Raw genomic sequence first — 25,972 nt, 5'->3', positions numbered from 1 at the left:
TCAGAAGCCTTGTGACTGCATCCGGTGAAGCTATGAATCATGGAAATGCTAAGATCTAGCACTCATCATAACTGATCCGTCGTGGCGCCGCTGAGGTGGCGGGACCCTCTTGTAATCTTGCTTCTTTTTTTCTTCTCCTCAAATTCTACAATCAAAGCTATCGATTCATCAAACGGCCTGTAAAAGTTAGACATCAATCAGATAAACACTTAATTTTAGGGTGAGCGCAACTTAAAAACAGCCATATCCCCAGTGTGAAATTTAACAGTTTTGAAACCTTCAGAGAGGTTTTGACCGGTTTTGATGACACTATGTTCATCGAGGGAGAACAAATGGCAAACTGAGTGACGTGTAGCTGCAGCTGGTCTTGGACACACCTGCCGCGCCAGATGGTATGTTCACCAACTGCCGTGGATTCTCGAATCTCTTGCATCAACCCTATAAAGAGCGTACAAAAAGAAAGGCAAGAAAAACCCAAGGGGAGATTGGACGGATCCTCTGTCCATTGAATCGCAATTGGTTACAACTAGCCAAGTTGCCAGTGCGTGTTGGGACAGCCACACATCGCCGAGCTGCTACATGACGAGCGGCGCCAGGGCCAAAGAGAGTACAAAGCCCCAATTCCACTGGCCAAAAAACGCTGTGATGTCCCGCTACTAATCGGCATTTGGTGGCAGTGGAGCAGGCTCACCGAGCTGCGCTGTTCCGCGACATAACGGGCCAAACAACCCGGCAAGCAACCCGGGTAATAATCGGCTCCGATCGGCACTGCACGGATCGGCTTGCGATGGAATTGGGACACCCGTGACATCACCACCTTTTTTACCTGCCACACGGGATGACGTTTAGCATTACGTGTGCCAAGTCATAATATCGCGCCAGTCGCGGCGTATATCAAGTACTGATGCAAAAGTTTTCGATCACGTTCCATCAGCGCTCGATAATTGTTCATTGTCCACTGGCTTTTTCGCTCGCGGCTCGCGCACAAAATGGACCAGACGCCGAAAACAATCGCTTGAAGTCTGGCGTGAACGACACCCTCGCCATGGAACGATTCTACAGCCAAAAGTGCCCAACAACTAAGAACACTGGCCACCGCCGGACTCCTGAATTCTGTAGCACTTCATCTACGCAATCTCAGCGCGATGACATCAGCGGTGAAAGCGGAGGGGGTGCAGCTTGCCGGCGGGGGTGACACCCCGCTGGGTTTGGTGAGTGGAGAAAGGACTAAATGCCGATCGATTCCGCGACGTCCCGCGTCCAAAAACATGGTGACATTGACTGTTGTTTCGTGATCTTTAGTGGACATGGCAAACCCTTTCTGATGGCATATCTCTTTCTGTTGGGCTAACAGTCGCTTCCTGTACTACCGATTTGTCTTCTTCTGGGTTTTTGGTTTAGAATAACCAAATTAGTTTATTCTGGAGTCTATGTGAGCATATGGAATGAGGATCGATCAAAACTTATTACCACTTAAATTCAAGGAAATGGTTTAGCCATACAGGTTCAAGAAATCTTTGACTCAATGGAGTGGGGAAACAACTGATAAGTCACCTTAGAGAGTCCATTAATTACACCAGGCTCAAATGAAATAAGAACACATCAAGGTTCACGTCGGCGGCGCGGTGGGTAACAGCGAACTGCGGCACCTTGGTACAATAACGGTTCTTCATCACGTCTTGCTGGACTCCTAATGGCTCAGAGTGGCTCGGACCGTGCGCGCGCTAGCTGTCTGCGCAGCGGTCTACTGTGGGGTCACCTGGTCGAGGAAAGAGATGCTCCTACCGCTGATGTCGGTGGCCTCGCTAGGTGTGCTATCTCGCCGCATTCTGCCTTCATCTCGCTAGATGAAAGACCAGACTGCACTTCCAGGTTTTGCACAGTGGCAGCTGGAGTGATTTTCTTTCTTTCTTTTTTCCCATATCAGCTCGATACGGCGCTGTTCAAGGAGAAAACTAGTGGAGGTTTGGTTAGTTTCTGCCTAACAACACCGACTGTGTCTTTTCACAACTTATTTGGAAGAATACTTTAAATAGGGAGCGTTAGAGGTGCGTTCGATCTATTTATGATCTTTTTATGATCCTGTCCCCTTCATAGTGTGAGTGTGTGTGTGTGTGTGTGTGTTCTCTGCGTGTGCGCTGCCAATATTCACAGCTGGAGAAGACGAGAGGACAGGAGTGCTCGTCCATTGGGAAATTATGGAGCTGCAGCTGGCACTCGGCGTTGATGGTCATCCTGGTAGAGACAGAGACACACAAAGACAAAGACATTTAAAGGTCTGGAGGGAGTTGGGAGAGAAGGAGAAGATAACGAGAAAATGATGCGCAACCATCGTTTTCATACTGGACGTCTCTTTCAATCCTGACGCTCGACTGGAAGAGGAGGTTCGCCTCGCAGCAGATGGAGCGCCAACGCCCGTGAAATCCCTCAAAATGACATGACGCGTTTAACCGCCGGGTTGCGGCATTACCGCATAGGTCAGGCCCAGAAGGCGTGGGGGTGTCTGAAGCAACCAGCCACACTCTGGTGGGCCAAGTCAACACACCAGATGCCCCGGCGGGACAGTGAGCAATCGCGGCTCCGCGGGCGCAAAAGCTGACTGGGCTGATATGCCGAGAAACCGCCATTGCCGAAAATGATCAGGTTGTCGGGGGGGGGGGGAGGATTGGATAGGCTTTTCACTCTGGCTTGTTGTGTCTTTGTCCGCCGTCACTCCTCATTAACGGGCCGACTTCCAACACAAAAGAAGAGCCTTGACTCATTTCGCTCATCTGCGAACGAGGTGCGAACAAGGAACGCACAATGCCAGGAAGCCAGACAGGCGTCTCATCGGGACTTGAATATAATTTTAACAAATAATGTCAATGCGTCTCTTCAGTGAGAGATGTGGGAGCAACCTGAGATATAGACTGGGTTTTGTCTGTCTCCTTGGCTGTTTATCGCTTATCTAAAATCGATGCTTCGTGTTGGGCTCAGGGGATGATGCCTTTTGGGCAATCACAGGGGTTCCACAACTCGGGTCGACCGGAAGGTCCGCCCCCGGCACTTGCAAAACCACGTCGTTTAACACTATCGTGGTGGAGGTGGAAATTGAAGACTGGTGAAACAGGTTGTGCAATAATTGGCCTTCTCCTTTCCCCCCCGCCAGCGTTTTTTTCCTGAGCGGCCGTGCTCTGATTTAATCCTGGCGTGAGACGTGGCCACGCGAACGGCAGGGGCCGAGGTGAGAGGAGAGATGGCCTGGGAGGATTAGAGACGCACAGCTGGTCTGGCCCTCAGCTCTTCGTTTGGAGAGCACGAGGCCCGGCCGACCCGGCTGTTCCTGATCTCCCTGTGAAGCTGAACCAAGTGAGAAACTGTCGGTTTTTTGAGGAAAGGACAAAGTGCAAAAATCTCAATCGTGAATCGACCGCACCTCCCTTGCAGAAAGTCTTCAGGTTGGTTTTGGAGCAATTAGATTTCTTTGTGCCCTCTCGTTGCCAAAATCAAGAGGCTTCCCGTTGGTCCACAAGCTCTCAGAGCTTGTTCTTCTGCTCTACTTTTGAGGTAAAAATGACTCACAGTTTATATAAAACTGCCCTCATTGGAACGGTAACAATACTCTCAGCTAGCAGCAAGGCTAACAGTAAGGCCAGCAATTACCTGTGCCACCTCCCTATCCACTTTTGGAGCTTTAGAGGGCAGCAAAAAGATTTTAGTTCTCTGAGTTGAGTGGTGAAGGCTTCGATGAAATCTTAATGTCTGAAAAGACCTTATGGGGGAGTTTGGCAAGATGGATGTGCTTGGTAGAGAAATCTTAGCAATCCGGAGAAGAAACATTGATGGCAAAAGTATTCACATTCTGTACTTGGACTAGATGTGGAAAAATATTTCTACTGCAAAAGTAGAAGTACTGACTCAACTCCTTCACTCAAGTAAAACTAAGAAAGTACAGGTTCTGAAATGTGCTTGTAAAAATTTTTTTTGCTATTAATGAAACAATACAATTGTTGATAATTTTGCAAAAATGAAAAAAGCTTTGTTACTCTCAAAGCAAGAGTTTTTTTTACTTCTTCAATCTGTCATCAGTCATAGACCATTGAGCCATTTTAATAACAAAACCCAATGTTATTTTCAATATTTGTTACTTTCTCTGCACTGAAAACGTACTAAACATCCACTCCAAAGCCAAAGTACTCGAAAATAATCTTCCTCTCAAATGTGATCCATTTTTGTATCAATCTACACAACACGATAGTTCAAATAGTTCCACTTCAAGCAACAAACAACTATAATGGCTATCCGAACTACTTGACTGAACTGAATGTGTATCTTTTAAACACTTTTGAACACAAAAGTAACAAGAATGTTTTTCCGTAGAGAGAACAGACATTTGTGTTCAAATGAGAGTAGAAGTAAAAAGTTGTCAAAAAATAATTAGTCACGAAAAGCACAGATACTTGAAAAATCTACTTCAGTACAGTAACAAAGTATTGGTACTCGTTACTTCCCACCTCTGAAGGAACAAAGTAGAGTGTGACGTCCCGCACAACGAAACTGTATTGTGGCACTTCTTGCATGGCTGCAGCACATTTATCATTAAAAATTACTTTTTTCTGTTGCAGAATTTGGGTGTTTGCACGTTAACACATGGTTGCGAGTGGTTTCATTCCAAAACTACTTTGCTCCTACCTCAGCGTGTAGAGTATTGTCCCGTTGTTCCTGATACGCAGAAGCTGGTTGGGCGTCGTAATCCAGTGGGAGTCGGCGTTCTTGGAATTCCTGAAGATGGTGTCAGGCAGCCAGATCAGGCCGACCATATTGCTGAGCGGTTCGAAAAGCGAAAGGAAAGAAAAAGAGGGAGGATGAGGGCAGGGATTTTCCAGCTCCATCAAATTTCTGACTGAACACGCACGTGGCAGCTCCGCTTCCCAGTAAGAGGATGATTAACAACAAAAAAAGAAAGGAAAAAAAGAAAGAAGCCAAGGCAACATGGGGGCAGGAAGCAAAGCGCATCAATCAATTTGTTCCATTAATTACGGGCCTTCTCCCGTGAGAGGGAGGAATTTTGTCCTCCAATGAGATATTCTCAGTGTGAAGATGCCGGAGAGCGGCGGAGGGGAGGAAAGACTCACGTTTTGTCTGCGAGGCCTAGACCTAGTACGATACCCAGTATCGCGGTAGCTTGCGGCGCTTTGCTTTTCACCGCCAAACATCCGCGACATCCGCAGACGTCACCTGTTGAGAGTGAGAGTTGGCATCCTGGTGCTGCTGCTGTTGTAGCGCAGGCGGGTATCCACCCAGGTCTGGGCAAAGATGATATCGATCTGGTACTCCTGGGGAGAGGAGAGCAGAGAAGAGCCAATATCGTGATCTGACAGACCCCGTACCACCTCCTCTTCCTCCACCTGTGTGTGCCTCGGTGTTGGCGTGTGGCCATTTCTGGAGGAGCCCATAAGACGCGTTCGCTTGAGCGAAAAACATGGCGTGGTTGATGGGAAACGCTGTGACGCGCCCGACCGATGACCCATTGTTTTTATTGGGATTAGTGCTTTCAGATTTCAGAGCTGAAAACTGAAAATGGAAATACTTACATAGAAGGAAGAGAAATCGGCCGACCTTGGTAGAGGAAGACTAAAGCAACAAGACAGAACTGACGATTTTATCGAGGGCTTTATATTTTTTATTTTTTATTTCTTTAATCTTCCAGGGTTACGTGGTTTTTTGAGGCGCAACATATCGATCGAACAGCTCAGACTCGGAAGTTCTCAAGCAAATCTTCATTTACCAACAATAACCTGCCTTTTCTCCTGGAAAAACAATGGAAAAGAGCCCGACAAAGACTGCCACGTATTGATCTCGACTAGCTTTGAGCCATTAATAAATAGCATTCCTCTCGTCTTTGGAAAAGGATGTTGGTGGTGCTGACAGCCGCATACACAAACACATTGTTTCCTGAAATACACTTAAAGTTTGCGCTGCTACATAGGACAATAATAATTGCACAAAATCCTACAGGAAAATATGCTAATGTTATTGTGGATGAATAATCACACATACAAACTGTATATATTTATATTTCTGTATATATATATTTTATATGCATACATATATATGTGTGTGTGTATATATATATGTATCTATCTATATCTATATCTATATATACGTATATAATACATATACATATATATACACATACACACACACACACACACACGCGCACACACACACACACACATATATATATACTGTATATATAAAACAAAAAAACTCTTGGAAAAGTCTTGGAAATCAGGAGTCAGGACTTATCCTCAACCAACAACAACCATTGTCAGTCAGAAGTAAGACACGAGCTAAGCTAACTAGCGAAGGGGAAACCTTCAGGCTCTTTCCATCAGCTGCTGAATTGCCACAAACACTCACCAACGCAGTAACTTTTTCAACTGCTTTTTTGTCTTTGCACCCAATTTTCCCCCCGAAAAAACTATAGCACGAGTGAATGAGTTGGTTCTGTTTCTCTTTGAGAGACGATTTCTTTTGCCTCCAAGGAGCCATTGCAGACAGAGAAATTGGGTTTTTAAAAAGTAATTCTCTGCAATGACTCCTTTGCAATTGACAAGAGCCCAGTGTGTTGAGACTAAGACATATGGTACTGGTTCCAGGCAAATGGAGTGCGCCTTCATTTTAATCAAACTGTTGTTTAGACATTGCCGTAATTGATGACTGCTGAATGTTACCACTGCAATTAAGTTTTTAGTTTTACTTTTATTGGATATGCCGTGGAAAAAGAATTTGCTATTGCACTTGGAAAAAAACACACTCCAATATTATAAAATTGCAAAGATGTTTTGATGGACTGCTTGTTTTTCAAACTCCAAACTACCAAGGTTTCCACACAAGCCAAACCTGCAACAGACTAACTGTCTTCACACCCTTCCAAACTTTCAGACTTTTTGGTTTTTGACCTTTTCCAAAATGGGGCAGACAAAACCCCGACCTTCCGGGTACATCTATCACCGGGAATTACCCTTGTAACGCATGGCCTCTGTGACCTTTTGCACGGTAATTACGGGCAGAGACGCAGGGACTGCTGCCTCGTCTTTGGTTCACACAGCAAACCATGAAGGGTTACATGTTCCGCCTGGCGGGCTCCCTCACGATCCCCAAATGGGATTCTCTGCTCCTTCTGTTGGGGCCTTTTTAGAGACAACACCTACGGGATGAGGCGCTCAAGCAGGTCCATTATTCATGGACATTATGCAAAACAATGAGGGGCCCAGCATTGGGAAATATCTGACTGAAATTAACTGCGGAGGCTGGCATTATTCCCCTGGGAACGTGTTTCAAAGGCAGGATACGAGTGTGTTAAGAGGAAGTTCATTATTTACGGCGAGTGACGGGGGAAGAAAAAAAAAAAACAAGGAAGTGGAGACCTGTAGGTGAGATAATCAAGGGTGACTTTTATATATTCTCTGCTGGGAGAAGCCAACACATACAAAAGTTAGGAACTGGGGGTTGCAAGTTCATTATTATGGGGATAAATATTTTACTTTGGTTTTTAAAATATTCAGAATGTGATAAACTATTTCCTGCCTCCGTCTCCCTGCCCGCACCAGGGATGGTGAGGGCTGGGAAAATCTTCACATTATGGAAAATTAATTAGACTGGATGCACGCTGGATATTGGGTTGAGCCGGATAGAAATATCCTGTGTAGGTGGGGAGCTGCTCCAACGACGATCCCACAATAAAGTAGCTGTGATTCCACCTACGACTCTGGCATTTAACGGCTTAAATTGTGACACAGAGGAAGACAAGAATCTGCATAATTTGCCCGGCCGTTCTTTGGAAACCTCAATCTGGCTGTGAGCCTGCAAAATCCATTATTAAAATCCAGAGGCTACCGACAGCAGAACAACCTCATCAGGTTTTCTTTTTGAAGAGAAGCAAACATGTTTTTGGCAAAAAGAATGGATGGGTGGATGGATGGATGGACGGACCATCTGGGCATTTTGCGGGGCAGAGGACCAAAAATCTACAAAAAAACTGGGCTGACCGACCAAAACTAGAACAAAAATGTGTAAAATATAGCAAGAAGCTAAAATTTCCAAATTATGACCCGTAATCATTTAATTTAGTTGGATGGGTCAATAAAGAATACTACAAGAATAATAAGTAGTTAGCTAGTTGGTCATTTATTCAGTTTCGGCAATAAAAAAAAATACACGACCCTTCACATTTTTAACAGAAAGAAAATTCACATCACATCTTGCAAGTATTGCACTCTTGTCTGTAAGTCAGTGCTAATCGAGTAAATCCAGTGCGCACAGAAGCTTTTCTTATCTTTTTTTCAATTCTGATTATTATGTTAGGCTTCTGCATTGAGGCTAAGACTCAAACTTAAGGAAAGATCACTGACTAATGCGCTTCTCGGGGCAAAACTGATGCTGCGCAGTCGGTATAAATATTTATAAGTGAATTATTTATATCTCAGACCTTGGATAATGGGTGGCCAGGCTCTGTTTTAGCTGAAGCCACGGATAAATACAGGAAGCGTTTTATTGTTGTTGTTGTTGTTGTTGTTGCTGCTGCCGTTCTCAATCGTTTTGACATTTCGCGGCCGCGAGGTGCAATCGACACCTTCCTGCCGGTTTGACTGACCGGGGTTATTTTCACGCTCGCTTGACAACATCAGCGGTCCGGGGCGACGCTAATGTCCGTGCATCCGTCCATCCGCCTGTCCATCATCTGTGGACGCAGCGGGAGCGTGCGAAGCAGACGGAGAGCAGGCGCCGGCGCTGGGCGTGGGCAACTTCCACAAGCTGCTTCTGACTGGGTGGGGGAGGGGGGGCGCGGGGTGGGGTGGGGGGGCGGGATGAAGCGGACGCCCACGTGAGCGCCTCGTCTCGCCAAGGAAAATGAGGAAAGGCAGGTTGGAAAAAAAAGAAGCGGATTTGGAATTTGTTTTTCTCCCTCTCAAGAAGCTTGACGATTGGAGGGCCGTGGCTGACCAATCACTTGTCAGGTACGAAGACCAACTGTGCCCAATCAGCCAATCGCATGGCAGCGATTTGATGCATTTGGCTGAGGACACTCTTGGTGGTTCAAGTTTTTAAACCGGGGTTCTCTCGCCTCAGGTTTTTTTTGGTCAAAAACTTAAACCACTTTGGCTGGATGGTGAAATTTGGTCAGAAGATTTGCATGAAAATCTAACCGGAGCGCCTGAGGAATCGAACCGACTTCCAGTGCTGCACATTGAGGTGGGCAAAGACTCGTCCACCTCCGCGCCTGTCCCCGCCCACCAGGCAGTCGGTCGCCGTTTGCCTCCAAGCACCCGGCCCTGGTCGGAAGTTTTATTTTTAACGTGTTGTGCACTTTGCCGCCGCCGACCTCTGACATTTAACTTCCCTTCCCGCAGCTTGACCGGCTGCCGCCGCCGAGCCCCCTCCACCGGACGCGCGCCAAAAAGTTCACCAAAGTCTAAAAATAGCCGTAGGCCAGGATTTTCAACACCGCCTGGTGGCCACAACATTCAAACCGCTGACCTTTTTAATTGACATTTAAGGAGTTGACCAAAGGTTCAAATTAACAGCGAGGTGACTGCAACATTTTCGCATCAAAATGCAAATCGACTTTGTCCATCAGGACGATCAAGAACTTGACCAAACCCTCAGTCTCCACTTAACTCACTTGTGGGGGAAGGTGGCACAACGCTGTTCTACTCATAAATATGCCAATAGAGAAGAGCTGATGTTTCCCATTCCACCAAAAAGCATTTCTCAAGTTTAACAAGATGCACTGGAAATGAAAATGAATAGTTCTTCTGACTCAAGGAAAATATAGAGGCCAAATCAGGGGACCAAAATGTGCATTTTGCAGTGAGGCTGCTAGTCTAAGGTAGGCGAACAAAAAAATTCTGATAATCTTTTAAAAATTAATTATATCGAATGGATGGACAAGTGGAAGGAGGGAAATGCAACGTTCCTTTTGAGGTCTGAGAGTCTCTTCAGAATGGCCTTTGATGTATATGTGTGTGTGTGTGTGTGTGTGTGTGTGTGTGTGTGTGTGGAGCACGTGTGTGAATTAAACATCACGGACGAATGGAGGAGGACGGCGGTCGGGCAGCCTTTGCTTTTTTTGTTTGTGTACCTTGTCGACTAAATGTTCTGGCCACTAAAATAGCTTAATCTGTCTTCTCTGTTCTCGGACAGAAGACGGATGAATCAGAGTCCTTCAATCTCGGTCGACTCAATAATTCATCGGGTCCGGGCTCTGTTCCCGCCCCGGCTTCCATTCATACTGCCTGGGCACTAAGTGCAGTTCTCAAACAGCTCTATTCATGTTCTCAGGAACGGAGTTATTTGTGTTTTTCTCCAGCGTTTGTCTCCAGCGGAGGCACTGGGGTTCGGCTTCAGCGAGAGGCCGCGGCTGTTTTATCAACCTCACACACACACACACACACACACACACACACACACACACACACACACACACACACACACGCACGTGGGTTTAACCTTGGCAATGAGGATCGGACTTGGGGAAACGGCCACGCTCACAGGAGGCAGATGAGAGTGGAAGCGCAATGAAGCTAATTATCGGCTGCGATGTTCTCGGCTAAAATCAGGACGAGCAGAGAGAGGGAGAGAGAGTGTTTTTAATTGGACAACCCGTGGTTTTGAAATCTCACCGGTTATTTTTATCTGACCACAAAACAAGAGGCAATTTTGATTATGAGCGAGCGTCGAGCAATTGAGCCAAGTGACTAAACTGCTGTGCTGAGCAATTAACAGGCACGGCAACAGCAGGAGTTGTGGAAGTCAGAGTAAACGGAGTAAAAAAACAAACAATTACAACACAAGGATAAATGTACGTGACTGGGAAATAAACTGTGAAATATGACGCACTATCACCAATGACGACAAGGGCAGGGCTGCGCTGCAATACGTCAAGGAGAACGCCGTCAGGCTCGAAACAGTTAGCTCTTTGCTAGCTAGCAGCCTGTTAGTTATGCCACCTCTCTTTTTCAACCTGACAAAAACCTCGTCCACAAGCTTTTTGTCTCAGTTTTGAGCTGATGACTTCAGTGGGACTCGCCTTTAGCCACAAGCATAACAACGAAGATCTAAATAAAGCCTTTTAAATTGTTTTTGCAATCGGTGAAAGTGTGCTTAACAAGTTTTTTTGTTACAGATTTTAAAAATGATTAAGTGACAACACTTGGGGGGAAATCACAAAACCTAAGAGGAGTCATCAAGTGCCTTCAGGAGAAGGCAAAACTTGCAAAAATCCTCCCACATCTGGCGGCGATGAAACCCTCGGACAATCCACAGACCCCGTCAACAAGTTGACCGCAACAGACACGTAAGCGTTTCTGAAAATAATTAATGAGGTTTCTTGCCTGGAGGAGGAGGAGTCGGCTGCGGATGTAAAAGAAAACGCGGTGCGTTCGCTGGCAACACTCTATCACAGCTAATCGAGGAGCGGGCGGCTCCGTGCGGCGTGTCCGGGGTCAGCGGTGATAGCTTTGAAATGTGCGCTCAGACTAATGTGTGCCAGGAGATGGAGGCTGGCCTGGCAGAGGCACAACAGGAATAACAAAAAGGCCTCTTTATCTGCCACTCGTCGTCCCTCTCCTCGTCTCCTAATTGTGACATGATGGATGTGTTTGTTGTCGATATGTCTGAGACTTGAGTGTTGCCTAATTTATTATTTTTTTTCTCTCTTTCTCTCTATTTCTTGTCGTGGAGGATGAGCCGGACCAGCTGATGGAGCGACGTGTGCGCTCGCCCGCTGAGCCCACACAAGCGTTGCAAGGCGAGACTAGAAAATCAAATCAATTTCTTTTTTTCTTTTTCTTTTTTCTAAGTTGTAGATTAAGCTTGAGGTGGCGCCCTGAAGACAAATGGCAGCTAGAAGGTTGATTGGATTTTAATAAAAGTCTAGAAAAAAGGAAAACAAAGACATGGGGCGACATTTTAAAAGAAAAAAGAAATGACTACAACTAACATTGTGTTTTTGTATTAAGGCTCACTCAACCAAAGCTTTGATAAATTCCTATGATGATGATGCCAGTAATAATATCAACACCAGCACGACTAATAATTGTATACATCAGATAACCAAACAATTATATACATCAGATAACTGCTAGCAGGTTACTACTTACTTACTTACTTGGAACAGAATTCTGAGATTTAGCAGTTGGTTGGTGGTAAACTGGCGAAATTTTAATGCTGAATAGTTCATCAAAATCCCAAATCAGTAACTAATACTCTTGAGTAAACTTAATAAATATATGAAGCCACACTATCAGGAATAATTAGAAGAAAAATATTTTATTTATTTAGTTTATTAATTCATTGCGCAGTGCACTCTGGGACAGCCTGCTAGCATTTCACTGTGCCAAAAAAATACCAAAATGACCGGCGCTACAAATTACTTACTCGTGGAGTGTGCCTCCAAAGCTAATGTGTACCGCTAGCTTTACGAGCCAGAGTGAATAACAAAACGTGCGCAAGTGTGAAGCGCGCTCCCCGAGGAATAAACAATGTATCATGCTAGTTCTACTCTCCAATACTTGCATTTCCCCAACTGCTCTTGTCAAAGTTGAAACTAGCTACTTTGTTCTGGTACTTTCCGTCCTGTGGACCCTTTTCCTGCCGTGCCGTCACAGGGCCACAAAAGCACTGATTATATCTTGGTCACATACAGCTACGAGAAAATTGCGGGCTACTCAGGCTACAGAGCGGCACAGCCTTGACCGCACGCAGCCATTCAAACTCATTACGCGCGCTGCATTATTAACCGATATGTATAATATGCTTCCCTGCTAAGTGGGCTTCATGGACGGTGTCTTTCAGTCCATCAGCCATCTCGTGCTTCCCACATAGTGCCATTAACTGCTCCCTTCATTTGCTTCTGAAGGCGCGGATGTGAACCAGGCCCCCCCCCCGTCCCCCATGAGAACGGCGAGAAGGACCCGAGCTGTGAGGCGACACGTATGCCGCAAATAGCAGTGTGACACTTTGGCAGAGGTGAAAATGATCTGCTTTGACACTTCTAGGCAGATGTGAGCGGCAAAGACTCGGCACTGATGCCTGAGCGAAGTGTTTCCGCCACTGCCGCAGACGTCCGCCGACGGACTCAACTGACTCCTCCAGTACAACAGAGTCAATTATTAAAAATAAAGAGGCACTTTTGGTCTTGAAGTATTTGTTTGTTGTCACCGTCAGGAGCAAAGAGGTTTGGTGACAGGCCTTCCTGACGGTTTTATTTTGGGGAGAAAGCGACATCCTCATCTTTTTTATTTGCTGTTTGAAGGAATGTTTTATTTCACTCCTCTACTCCGGCAATGGGTAGCGGCTGGAAATCAGCCCCTACGGAATGGGGCACCACTCCAGGAAGTAGCCTTTACGCATTAGAGATTCAATATGTCCATGGGTCCTTATGAAGAAAGACTGCAGCTGCAGCTGCGATCAGTCAAACATTTTTCTTTAATCGGGAAATTCTTGCTTTAGGCCAGTTTAGCTATCTATTCAAAGGGTATTCTGGGAAATTTCTGAAAGCCCTCCACTGGAAATGTGCCCCTGGGAAATCTTTTCAAGTGCGACTCAGCCCTTACTGAAGACACCCTATTTCCCGGTGTAAATACATACTGCTCATGGAGATGTAGGAAGTCCATCCGCCATGTCCATCGGAGGTCACGCGGACCTTCACTCTTGACTGACGAAACACCAATTAGGTTTCCGATATCCTGACAGGTCGCGTAGGTCTCGTAGCGAACAAGCGCTTTTGTATCCACAACACAGCACGCCTTCCCGGCCGTTCCACTGCTGCCTGCTTTTTCACACTGCAGTGTGAAAAACACCCTTCTTCCCTGTGCAACACGTCCAGAGGTGAGGATACATCAGGCAAGACGGCTCCCGTCCAACCCCTCAGGCGGGTTACGGGGGTGTTGGTCACCAACCAAGTAGGATCATGAACACCCTTTGGGCGGATCGATTCTATTGGTGGGCTAAGACAATAGCGGGCTCAGTGGCCAAGTGGAGGATTTAATATGCTGCCCACTCCCTGGCGTGAACAACGAGGACACATTGTTGACGTCAAAGGGCGCAAGTAGGACGGATAATGTGTCTTGTTCCTCAACAGACGAGGAGCTTTCTAAGGAGTTCCATGGCCGATTCCCTTTGTGGCACTGAAGATGGCTGTCGTGTGAGTGTGTGTGTCAGTGTTGGTGTGCCTGAGTGTGCGATCGATACGAAGCGGGCAGTGCAGCGGCGCTGGGGGATTCGACCTGTTTTTTTTTCCTCGCAAGACTCACACATGCACATAGCCTTGCCCGCGACGTCTGCGAAGATGCGAAAGAAGTGACACGTGCTAAATGGAGGTCTCGGGCCAAACGGTGAGTCAAGCAAAGAGGAAAGTGAATGCATTGCTTTTTTTGGCAGGGAGGGGAAGAGGACTGCCCGTTCAAAGGATGGCGGATCACACTAGGACCCACTTGTTTACTCGGTGACAAGATAACATTTCCTCTGAGAGCCAGATAAAAGGGGATGAAAGACCGGTGCGGACAGGGATGGTGGGGATGAAAGTGTTTTGACTGTGCTCTAATTCCGGTCCAGTCAAAACCCCCTGGAGGCGCCTCTGCACTCTTGATTCCACTGACCAGCGTCCATCGGCCTGGTTCTGTTCAAGCCAATCAGCCATCACACGGCGGGGTAGGAGGAGGAATCACTGTAGTGTCCCAGTGGGATCGTGCTTGTCACTGAAATAAAGTTTTGAGCCGGGGGAACGTCCGTGTCTCACTGACCTACTACCCCAAGACACCGAGTTCTTTCTTTGTTTGTTTGTTTTGCAGCTCTTGGCACCAGGGCTGAAAACGTTCAAAGCCTCGACGAATGTGGAAACGCCTATTTGGACCCTTTACCTCAACTGGTCTGGGATGAACAAATATGTCTCCGGGATCCACTTGAGGTTTCTGCCTTCAGTAAAAAGGCAGTTTTTCATTGGTCCTGTCACGATTGGCCCACACCTACCCAACATAACTCATAGCTGCATGAATAAAGCCTGATTGAATTGCCGAACAAAGAGCCAAATTTCGCGGCTCAACTCTCCACTCGGCTTCGATCCGAGCAACACATACGCGCTGCTGTGGCACAATCGTCTCATCGCTGTGCTGCTTTTGGTGTTGTTGCCATTGCAAGGCGATCTTTAGATGCGCTCCCCTCACATTAGGCTGCAGCCATCTGGCCAACTGGCCTCCCCCCTGGCCCCCTCTCACTTCAGGTGGCTTCTCTGCCGTGATAAAAAAGGCATTTTGTGGCTTTTATCTGCCGGTGCTGGCCGACATCTTTTCCAGGCAGCCGTATAATGAGCAGGTCCCCGCAGGACGGAAGCCATCGTGGCAAAATAAGCCTCAGGAGCCTTCTATTTACTTCCCAAATCACCCTGCGGAGGCCTCAGTGGGAGTAATGACCAGCTCTGTGTGCTGGTCTTTAGTGTGTAAACCACCATCTGGACAAAACGGAAACTCTAAAAAATATTTAGCCACATTGCAACATGTCATGTCTTTTTTGGCCTATTTTTTTAAAAAATTTTGTACTATTTGAAAACAAACAAAATTATGACTTATGTTGTTCGATAAAGTAAGTAATAAAGTTGTAGTTATGATGTTTGTTCACTGTTGCTTTTCGTCTACTTTTGACCTGAACGGCGTGACGCTGCTTATCTCCACTCACCAACCAGTTTACTGCAGTTTTTCAGGGACGGGGTCGAATAAGACCGAGCGATCTCAGACGACGCAACGTGACGGACGTCTTGTGCGGAGCGAGTTCTCCTCCGTCGGCTCCTCAGAGTCGAGACCACAAGGAAAAAAACAAACTTTCCTCCAAATCAAATTGACGTTCCCAGATGCACTTTGAAACGTTCTTTGCTAAAAGACATAAACAGAAATTACCTGCATCTAATAAGCAGGGTTAATGGAAGTAGCCGTGCTTTATTGAATTTACTTATTTGGTTATAGGCATAATGATGTCAGCATGGAACAAACTCATTTCCACATAAGATGAAAACCATTCAGCTGCTTATGATTCTGCTAACGTAACTCCACACAAACTACGCAGAAGAATAAATGGGAAGTTAAAGCCAACGCGGCGTTAATATCTAGAGTGATATGAACAGCTGCTACATCTTGATTCCATGAAAGCTTTCGACATGGTGGCGCAATTACCGCATTATCACGCCCGGTGTGCTGAGAATATTTAAATGACAACTAGTGAATTTTTATGGCGAAAAAAAAAAATCACACATATATATATATAGAAGATTAAAGGCTGCATGCATTTTCACCCCACCGCACTCCATTCGAGGTAATCAGCAGATGGATTTGCATCCGGCAGTCGGCAGAAAGCCTTTGCTTGAAGCATTTTTATACGTTACATTACAATGACACTCGATGGGGCCTTTTAACGCTAGCCAGGCATTGATCTCCTGGACTTTCAATAAAACTGCCAAACTTTTCCCAGGGATACAGCACTGCCACTGAACGTCCAGTCGTTCAGTCTGAAATTAAAACTGAAACAGTTAAGAACGACGTGAGTGTTGCTGTTTTACTTTTACTTCGTAGCTTTCGCAGAGCAGGGGGGGAAAAAAGCGTATTATCCCACAGGGTGTTTTGAACTCAGCTCATTTGCTTAATCCGAGTTGATCCACGAGTTTGGCCACCTGCGTTTCCCCTGGCTTTCACCCGTGGGCAGCGGGAGCAGCTGCGGAGGCTTAAGTAATGGAAAGGAGTGTTCGGACTCACCATGTCGATAGATGACACGGGGCCGATGCTGTTGACATATATGCCCACGTCGATGACCGTTGGTTTCACTGCAAAAGAAGAAGAGGGAGAAGAAGAAGAATGAGGGACAGCGGGCGGGATGTGGGAGGACATGCAGCGTGCAAAATGAGCCTCTCTGGTCAGGAATCAGATAAAGAGCGACCGGGGCGAAACATGACTTTCAAATCTCGACAACTCAACCGGTCCCCCTTTCTCTGCCAGTTGTCTCGTTACCATGGCGACAAAAGGCGTTTCCTCTGGGAGCTCGGCTAGTTTTACATTTTTCTTGCCGGCGACAGTCGACTTGCTTAAAGAGAATAAAAGACAAGAAGACGGACAGATGGATTGATGGTTTTAACAGACGCGCACACAGACATACACACAAGAATAGACACAAACACGTACACTCACATAGCTCTAAGATGAGGTTGAATACGGCCGTAATGCAGCATGTGATTACGTTCACTCAAGAGTCAAAGTTGATGTTCCACCGCATGTCCAGATTTCCATGCCATTGGAAAAAAAACTAAAGATATTGTAAATGTGCTGCATCTGACGAAGTAGCGTCATGCCTCGGAGAACTTTGTGTACACGGCCTGCACAGGTTGGCGCTAACGCAAAACGTCCGGGCGGTCATCGGCTGTCCACACCCCCGATTCTGATCTCTGGTGCAGAAAAAGAAAGCTGGAATGCACGACCTCGAAAAGAGATCAGAGTCACCTTTTGGGAAAACTAAGAAGGCGGCTGCACTTAATCGGTCTGTTGCTTTTAAACACCTCTGTACCTCATGATGAGCTTCATTTTTTTGGGCTTTAAAGACTGTGCCAAAACCAAACCTGGACTGAGAGGGAGAGATCATGGAAGCATTCTTAGCGTTGCTCGGTGTCTGTTGGCATGCCGACGAGACTTTCAGCTGCAGCCCGAAGTTCAAGGTATCGAAGAAGAACGACAGCAGAGATTAAGTGTGTTTCGACCCATTTTGTGATGGCAAAATCTTATATCAACTTCAGTCAACTCGACGAGCAGTAGCTCCACAAAACGAAAGCCTGGAACACACGATCCACTTAGCTAATCCAATCACCAGCAGCCTGAGTGATTCGTGACCTGCTTCATATCACTTCAGCCGCTCTTTCTGCTCCGCTGACGTGTGCCGTATTGTTCGCCTTCACGGTGGTTGGGCAAGAGCCGCGCCGATACGAGTAGCAGAAGTGACGTGCAACGTGGGCCGCACATCTGTTGCGCCGCGTCCCGAGGGTGCCGCCGTGGCCCCCACCGCCGATGCAGAGGTGGAGTTCAGGGGTCGACGGAAGCCTGCTGGGAGGCACTGGGTCAAACCCCAGCAGCCGGTTCCGCTCCGACAGATGGAATCGTGTTGGGAGTTCCAGCATCGCCAAGATAAAATCAAGACCGAGGAAATTGATTTGATCGTTGGATGATTCTTAATCCGTGTGTCATTTGTTTAAAAAAAAAAAATCAAAGCCAAAAAATAGGAAATAACTTCCACTTCCATGTCACACACCTTGCCTCAAATCAAAGTACCCAAAATGGACAATCACCTATTATCTGTTTTTTTCCATTTTTTCCAAATTGAGCACAAAATCAGGAATTGGAAAAACAAACAAGTAGCTATTTCTTCTTTTTCAGCTCGGATTTTATTTTTTAAAAACAAATGAACAAATGATACACGGATTATTCTTTGTATAAAATGTTTTTTTTCGTAATTTGTTAGCATTTGGTGACCTTTGCTTTAGCTTCTGATTTACTTTCCGTTCCTACCATGCTTAGAGGTTATATCGCCCCCTACTGCTGTGGGGTACGTTTGACAGCCTGCATATGAAATCACATGTGAATGCGATGGCACCTCTGGGTGTCTCTTTAAAGTGAGGCATTAAAAAAAAAAATCCACACAACCCGACTACAGCATCAGCAGGAAACAACTGGCTTAAAGTGGGAAAAAAAACTAACAAACCAAAAGCATTTTCTGCTTCCACCTCGTTCTGGCTACGTGGCCAACGAGGTCTCTCGTCCGTGGCCAAGCGTTTCTCAAAGTTCCCCTGACAACCGCCTGGCACGCCGGCCGGGAATCCAGCCCGAGTTGAGGCTTAGAGGCAAATCTTTATTGTCTGCAAGGGTTAAAATCTGGCACGGGTTGGCGCTGCCAGGGACAATGGGTAATTACAACGTACAGTTTTGTTTAGGAGACAAACAAGACGCCCTCATTGTTGGTGCGGGGAGGAGGGTTGAGGGGATGCAGGAAACCCCAGGACACGAGTGGGAGAGAGGTGGAAAAAGAGAACGTCTGCAGCACCGAAGCGACGCGGTCCGGCTCATCCGTGTGTTCCTGGGATTAACGGAGCCGGAAAAACACCTGAAGCAACGGCGGGCGACCGTCCACCCCCACCTCACCATCCTCCTCCTCCTCCTCCTCGTCCTCCTCCTCCTGCTGCTGCGAGACCTATTTAAAATGCGGGGAGAAGAAAAGCCGAGGACCAACAGAAGTGGAAGAGAGCGCGGCAAGCAGGCCGATCTGCTACAGCTTAGCGGGTCTGCGGCATTTCAGAAAAGTGGGACAACCTGAAGGGAATTGTCCTTAATTTACACCGCCACCGCCGACACTCCGGATCCTCCTTAAAAAATATGTCCCGCGTCGGCATTAGTCAGCATCGCCGCTTTTCTCCACTTTGATTTATTCAGCGACGCGTTACAGTGGGAGGTGGGGGGAGGGGGTAGGGGCAGGAAGTAACAAAAACAAAGCGTATCCCACCTAAGGGAGTGAGGGGGGGGGGGGGGGCCTAACGATAAGCTGAGCCGAACCGGCCAAGATGATGACGATGGCTACCAGAAAAATGAAAAGAAACCCGCAAATGACATCATCCTCTGTTGTGTTGTTGTGTCTCCCGAAAGCAGGAAGTCAGCCGGAATGACAGGAATCAATAAAAAGCCGCCTCCCCATCCTCAGTTACCTCCTGCTGAGGGACCACCGTCCCCCCAGCTCCTGTCAAGACGAGACCCTTGGTCCTCCTCCTCCTCCTCCTCACGTAGGTCTCTTGCTTTTCAGCAAAATGCCGTGACGGACCACATCTGTAGTTACTGCGCCCCCCACCCCCACACCCCACCTCCACCTCCACCCCATGGGGCCTCGATTAGGGAAGGAAGACCCCCTTTTATGCCTGCTTCATCTGGCTGGCATGACAAATGCATTACGCACCGTCAGGCCCTGGCAAACAAGCGTGCACACCCCACACATGAATTGCACACACACACACACACACACACACACACACACACACACACACACACACACACACAAGGTGACCGTTCAGCTTCCATCTGTTCGCCATCCAAGGAGCCGCGCCTTCCGTCTCGCTTGCAAAATAAACGCGCTGGAAAATAATTAATCACATCCCGCTTGGTAGCGGTGGGTTGCAGCTAGCTCCCCTCCCCAGCTAGCTGCTAGCCTCCGCTGACAATGCAGAGTGGTTTAATCAGGCGGTTAAATCGCCTCTAATTTACAACCCGACGGCCGCCCTGGTTTGATCGCTCTGAGAGTTCGGGTCACTGGACGCAAGGATTGCGTCTCGTCACGCACGGCCTCTCAGCCCTGGAGCTCGCAGACACTTGGTATAGATCAGACGGCCTCAGTTACTGCAGAACATAAGGCGGAATGGAAATGGATCCCATTCCGCCTCCAACAGGCGATCAAAGACTAGTTTGGGGGTGGGCAAACTTTTTGACTGGTGGGCCACAAAGAGGTCTAGAATCTGACAGAGGAGGCTGTAACAGGAGCAGATGGATGGAGAGTATTTGTGAGCCACCTAATTAGAGAAAAAAATATATTATGGGACAAGTAGAAAACATGTGCTTTACTGTCAATTGAAAATGACACTGGAAAAATTATGAAATAGAGCGGTTTTATTACTTACTTACTATTAATTTTTTTTTTTTCAAATTTGGCAGGCCGGGTTAAAAACTTTAACGGGCCACATATGACCCCTGGGCCGTAGTTTGCCCATGTCTGGACTATTGGCTGGATGTAGGAGCCATCGCTTTAGTATTTGAGTGCGGTTCATCCCAGCCACCAGGGGGCAGCCAAACGTTGACTTTGGTGGAAGTTGAGTGTTCCCACAAGGTGTTATAAATTGAGCAATGTAAACCCAGAAGCAGAAAAGGGAGACAAAAACCGCAAACAAACAAGAATTGGGTAATAATTTTTTTAATTTAAATTTGACCAGAGTACAAGTCTAAAAAGTGACCGTCTTCCAGTAATGGCTCTGGGTAGGACTTAGGGTGAATTCCAATTCCTCCCTTGACCCTCAATCTCAAAAATGCGCGCTCCTGCGAAGTGCTATCCCGATTCTCAGAACGTCAAGTTGAGGGACGAGATTAAGGGCTGTATCGCCCTCAATATTGAGATTCTCCGGCACCACCCTTGGCAGTAAGGGAATCGAAAAATGGCGATGAAAAAAGCGAGCTACAAATGGAAGTATTTTCCTAGTTAATAAAGATATAAATATTACGAAACCATTTTATTGTCTTAGTTTAAGACTTTTTTTTTATGGATTATTGACATCGTTGTTGCGTAACATTTTTTTTTTTTTTACTTTACGATGTTTGTCAGCCTGACCGGCGGTCCTGGCTTCACATTACTTGTGTACCTCGTTGTGTAGCGAAGGAGGACTTCTTCCTTTTTCGCCGTCTTCTTCTTTTTCTCCTTCTTCTTCGTCGTCGTCGTCTTCTTGACTGACTGGACGTAGCTTTGGCGTAAGGCCGCCCCCCACAGTCTGAAGACGTAACTGCACTTAAGGGGTGTCCCATTTCTAAGCCCTTACACTTATTTTTGAGGGCCAAGATTGAGGGCCAAAGATTGAGGGTTAAGGGCGAGGGTTGAGATTGAGGAGTTAAGGGAGGAATTGGAATTGGCCCTTAGTGCCTACACTGGGCCTCCAAACACTACCAACAGCCAGTCGGACTCCCTCTCAGTAATATCGTCCATGGCGGATGCAAACTGAGAGCGACTTGGCGCATTGAGCGGATGCACTTTTGGCTCAGGCACAAGTGCTCTAAACGGCATCGCGGCTGTCAAAAAATGTTTTTTCCGAGACAGTGTCGCATCCTCTTCGACGTTACCGTCCGCGTGCTCCACACCGAGCATTCGTCAGGAAGCGACTCGTGTACAAACACGAGCCGACAACAGGAATATGTGGGGCGCTGATCGGGGGCGTGGGGCGTGGGGGCGCTGTGAGGGCGACTCAGTCTGACTGAAGCGTGTCGACTGGAGCACAACAGCTGGCGGCGAGAAACGGCAAAAGAAAAACGGGGACTCATCATCAGCGTTTAAAGGCTCTTTAAAAAGCACTGAAAGAGTTTGAAATCAAATCGGCGAATCATTTGTTCGACCCCGGTGATAAATGTCAGCGGCTGACTTCACAAAAGGTTCTCCAGCTGAAGGTCGTGCCAATACGGGGGATTAAAGACTCATTGACGTTGAAAGGCGGCGGCCTGATTTTATCTCGGGGTGACTAAAGACTGTTTTTTTTTTGTCTTTTTTAAAAGCGGCGACGTGGCAAACATGAGGAGGTCGCGCGGCCGAGGTTGAGTCACCTCGGTGATTCTTGCTGTCGGTAGGAAGGAGAGGAAAAATGTGACGCTTTGAAAGAAAGAAGAAAAAAAAAAGCCATTAGCTGCGCCGTCAGTTCCGTCCACATTGTTGCAACCCCTGGAATAATCAGTCACAGCTGTTCAAACAGTCCAAATACAAGAAGAGAAGCAGAAATGCAGCTCTGTGGGACCTCTCGGCATCGACTTGAACCGATACGTGTTTCTGCCAAGAGTTGAAGGGAAACTCTCACACAGACACACAGACACACACAAGCTAAACAAGCAATTTGAAAAAGCCATCTGACCCGCATCTGCACATTTTCCAGAGCAAACCTCTCCGGGGACGAGCTGCGTCGCCGGGGAAACTCCTCCACTGCACTCTGTCCCGAAGGCACGGCTCGTCATCATTCTGATGGGAGGGGGTGGGGGGGGGGCGAAGCGACATCACGTCGAGTTCTACGGGGGACGCGGAGGTTGGAAATACATAAATAACAGAGGCCGCTTGATCGAGGGCAAAGCTTCGAACCACAGCAGACTGCAAGTTGCGAGTTTAGATGGAGAAGAGAATAGAATAGAATGCCTTTATTTATCCCACATTTGGGAAATTAGCATAGAAAAAAAAATCATATGAACCAAATGGAAATGAAGAAATAAAAGGAAAAATCTATAGATTAAGAAACCGTGTATCTACATGAGATTGAATATGAATATGTTTTTATTGCACCTTAACTCAATGTAGTGGTGGAGAAAAGGTAGAAAAGGACACCTGATTCAAAATGGAATCATAGCAGAAAAACAACCAAAGCTTCTGGTTTCAGCGCCGATGGTTCAACATGAGGTTGAACTTGAAAGGAACCGTTTCCCTTCGAAATCAAATGGGAATCCCCCACTTTTTCGATTAGTCACCGTGGACGAGTCTCATCCGCGGAGCTTTCAGAAACGCTTTTGCATCGACCTGGAGGAAGCCAGTTCCTCAAATGGCACAAGAGCTGCATCGTTAGGTTCCGTTTTTTCTTGTTTGCCTCAAAACCATGGTAGCTACCCTCCACGTCTGAGAAGAGAAGAGCGAATTTCTGAAAAAAAAAGTGAGACTTTTTCTGGCATGACGCTCGTCACACCTGCACTTGGCTCGACTCTATCAGTTAATTGTGTTTCTGGCTCACCTGAGGAGGATCAAAGTCCAATTCCGACTCTCTCATTTCTTTCCCCCCCCCCCCACCGCCTCCTGGTCCGTTGACAGAAGTGGCATTTAGCCGCTAAATGCTGCACTATATAAAAAACGCAGGTTCACATGCGCCTGTGCAAAGAGTAGTGGCAGCGGCACCCCCCCCCCCCCCCATTCATCAGGACAATTGAGCCCTTTCCTTTTGTCGCGTTATCCGGAAGGTAATCGGTCGCAGAGCAGCGAGTATTTTTCCGTCCAACAGCCGGTGAAATCTCGCATCAGAATAAACTCAAAGCAAAAGGCAGCTGCTGCTGCTGTGTGTTTGTTTGCTCAGCAGATCTTCGGTGGTCTAAACAAATACATATTCAAATGAAAGAGCGCCGCTTCGCCGGGCGACCCTGCGGCGCTAGCGTTATTACGCCTGGGCCCAGTTCATTTTTTCTGGACGAAGATTAAAAAAGAAAAAACGATGGCGGAAACATATTTTTTTTTAACTTTTACGAACGCAGAGAGGAAGAAAAACAAACAAGGGTTGTATTCGGCGGCCTCAAATCTCGGTCCGACGGCTCTGCGAATGGCCACCAGGCGATTGTGGCGCAATGACTCGCGGCTAATGCGAGGCCTCCGTCACACGCTAGCACGTGCGCAATGAGCGGAAACGCTGAATAAATTATCCCGTTCGACATGAGTTAACGCTTAATGAATAATGAACGGCCTGGCGACGAGCTCTTTGCTCCGAGTGCGTGGGCTAATGAGCGCCGTGTCATCCGGTGTGGCCCATCGATTACTTTTTAATTGGCCAAACTGGAGGCAGGTGCGGCACGAGAAGCGCGGGAAACGGAGACTCCGAGACCGCTGGACTCAATCGGCAAGTGGCGCTGCCAACTTCCATTCAGAAAAATAAAGGAGGCCTCCCGCAGAGCTCGGGGCCATGACCATCACAGGCCAGTGGCTCGCCAGTCGCGGTGAATCAAAACTGAAAATAGGGTTTCAAAAAAGTAGATGGTTCACATAGTTTGAACTGCTTTGTTCCCAATAGACATTACAAATAAGCTGAATGTTTAAATTGGATTGAAACATATTTTTACACAACAATCAATAAAGTGCAGGATGGTTGGCTTTCACAAAGGAATTGAATAAATAAAGCTGAAAAGAACAAGCGATCCTGATTCATAGCCTACTGTATGCAAGCTACGCAGCCAGTACGCAGTTGTTGTGAATGGGTTGGGCAGTGGTATTGCCTGCAGCTACGTAGAGTATGGTTTTGAACGCAAACTCTATGGAAACGAACGTGAGTTTGCATCCAAAATACATTTACGTTCACGACAACTTAGAAATACGGGACAAACTCCTGTCCCGTATGAATTCAAAACGGGACAGACCATTTCATTGTCAAATACGGGACCATTCTGTATTTTAAGGGACGGTTGGCAACTCTATCGGCGAGCTCTGCCTTGGAACCGCGATCGTACCTTGGAACTAATCATACCTTCGCGATCGTAACTGGGTGAGCGTACAAGTGGCGTATTTTTTTTTCTCCTCTGTAGACCAAAAATGCAACAGGAGAAACGTCATATTTGGGTAAAGCAGCGTGGAAGACCCCTGCTCACAGTTCAGTACGACAAAAAGTAGCACCAACTAGCGTGTTAGCTCCGAGGCAGCGTTGACTAGCTGGCGTGACGTAGTGCTTGGCTAGACGGCTGATTATCTTTGACTTTGCCATGTTTTACGAGTATTTCTTTTATCATGTTTGCACCTTGTGCACCTTTTGGCTGTTGTAAGGTGCTATACAAACAACATTTGATTGATTGATTGCTTATTTGTATAGCGCTTTTCTGAAATCTCTTTCAAAGACACTTATTAAATTAAACGATAATTAAAATAATAAAATCAGCGCATTTAATCAAACTACAAATAAATCAAAATGCAGGGGTATATAAAATTACAAGAAATCAAACAAATTTAAAAGAAATTGATGGTGAAGTGTTCGACATAACAGGACAGGTAACGACGGGACAATTAATCACGTTAAAAGCAGTTCTAAAGTGGGTTTTGAGATAGGATTTGAAGGTGGGCAGGTCAGTAGAGTCACAAATGTGAAAGTCACAACAGCAGCATTAGCTGGTTGCAGGTGCAACCAGCTAATGCTGCTGAGCACCTTAAAACCTGTGGCCACCCCAATCCTTTGTCAAGACATCTTAATAAATCATAATGGAGCCCTGGTTGTCCGCCTTTGGATGTGATTTACCGCTGTACAAACAACAGTCGATCGATTTAGTTGATTGCTCTTCTCTGATGCCTCTGAACCTCGGCAGAAATTGGAGATCCCGGCGGAACACGAGTCGCTGGGGAAAACTCAACGTGCCGTGCTGGCATGTCCCAATAGCAGGGGCGGGGCTTAACCAAG

General features: G+C 46.9%; 1 protein-coding gene across 5 annotated transcripts in view; it reads right to left on the bottom strand.

Moving 5' to 3' along the window:
• Window positions 1-25,972, bottom strand: part of LOC142881865 (gamma-aminobutyric acid receptor subunit gamma-3-like) — a 65,608-nt gene that overhangs the window by 24,454 nt on the left and 15,182 nt on the right. For 4 of the 5 annotated variants that reach the window (XM_076016271.1, XM_076016289.1, XM_076016279.1 and 1 more), the window contains 4 exons: window positions 16,785-16,852; window positions 5,218-5,315; window positions 4,672-4,803; window positions 2,153-2,235 (listed from right to left, as the gene is read on the bottom strand). In XM_076016271.1, the coding sequence (XP_075872386.1) occupies window positions 2,153-2,235; window positions 4,672-4,803; window positions 5,218-5,315; window positions 16,785-16,852 (381 nt within the window). Of the gene's footprint in view, window positions 1-2,152; window positions 2,236-4,671; window positions 4,804-5,114; window positions 5,316-16,784; window positions 16,853-25,972 lie in introns of all 5 variants that reach the window. The other variant, XM_076016298.1, reaches the window with a different exon arrangement.

This window comes from Nelusetta ayraudi, unplaced genomic scaffold (assembly GCF_046127955.1).
Source record: "Nelusetta ayraudi isolate G7.1 ecotype Tasmania unplaced genomic scaffold, CSIRO-AGI_Nayr_v1 ptg000006l, whole genome shotgun sequence".
NCBI classification, from domain to species: Eukaryota; Metazoa; Chordata; class Actinopteri; order Tetraodontiformes; family Monacanthidae; genus Nelusetta; species Nelusetta ayraudi.
This window is presented reverse-complemented; position numbering and strand designations above follow the sequence as displayed.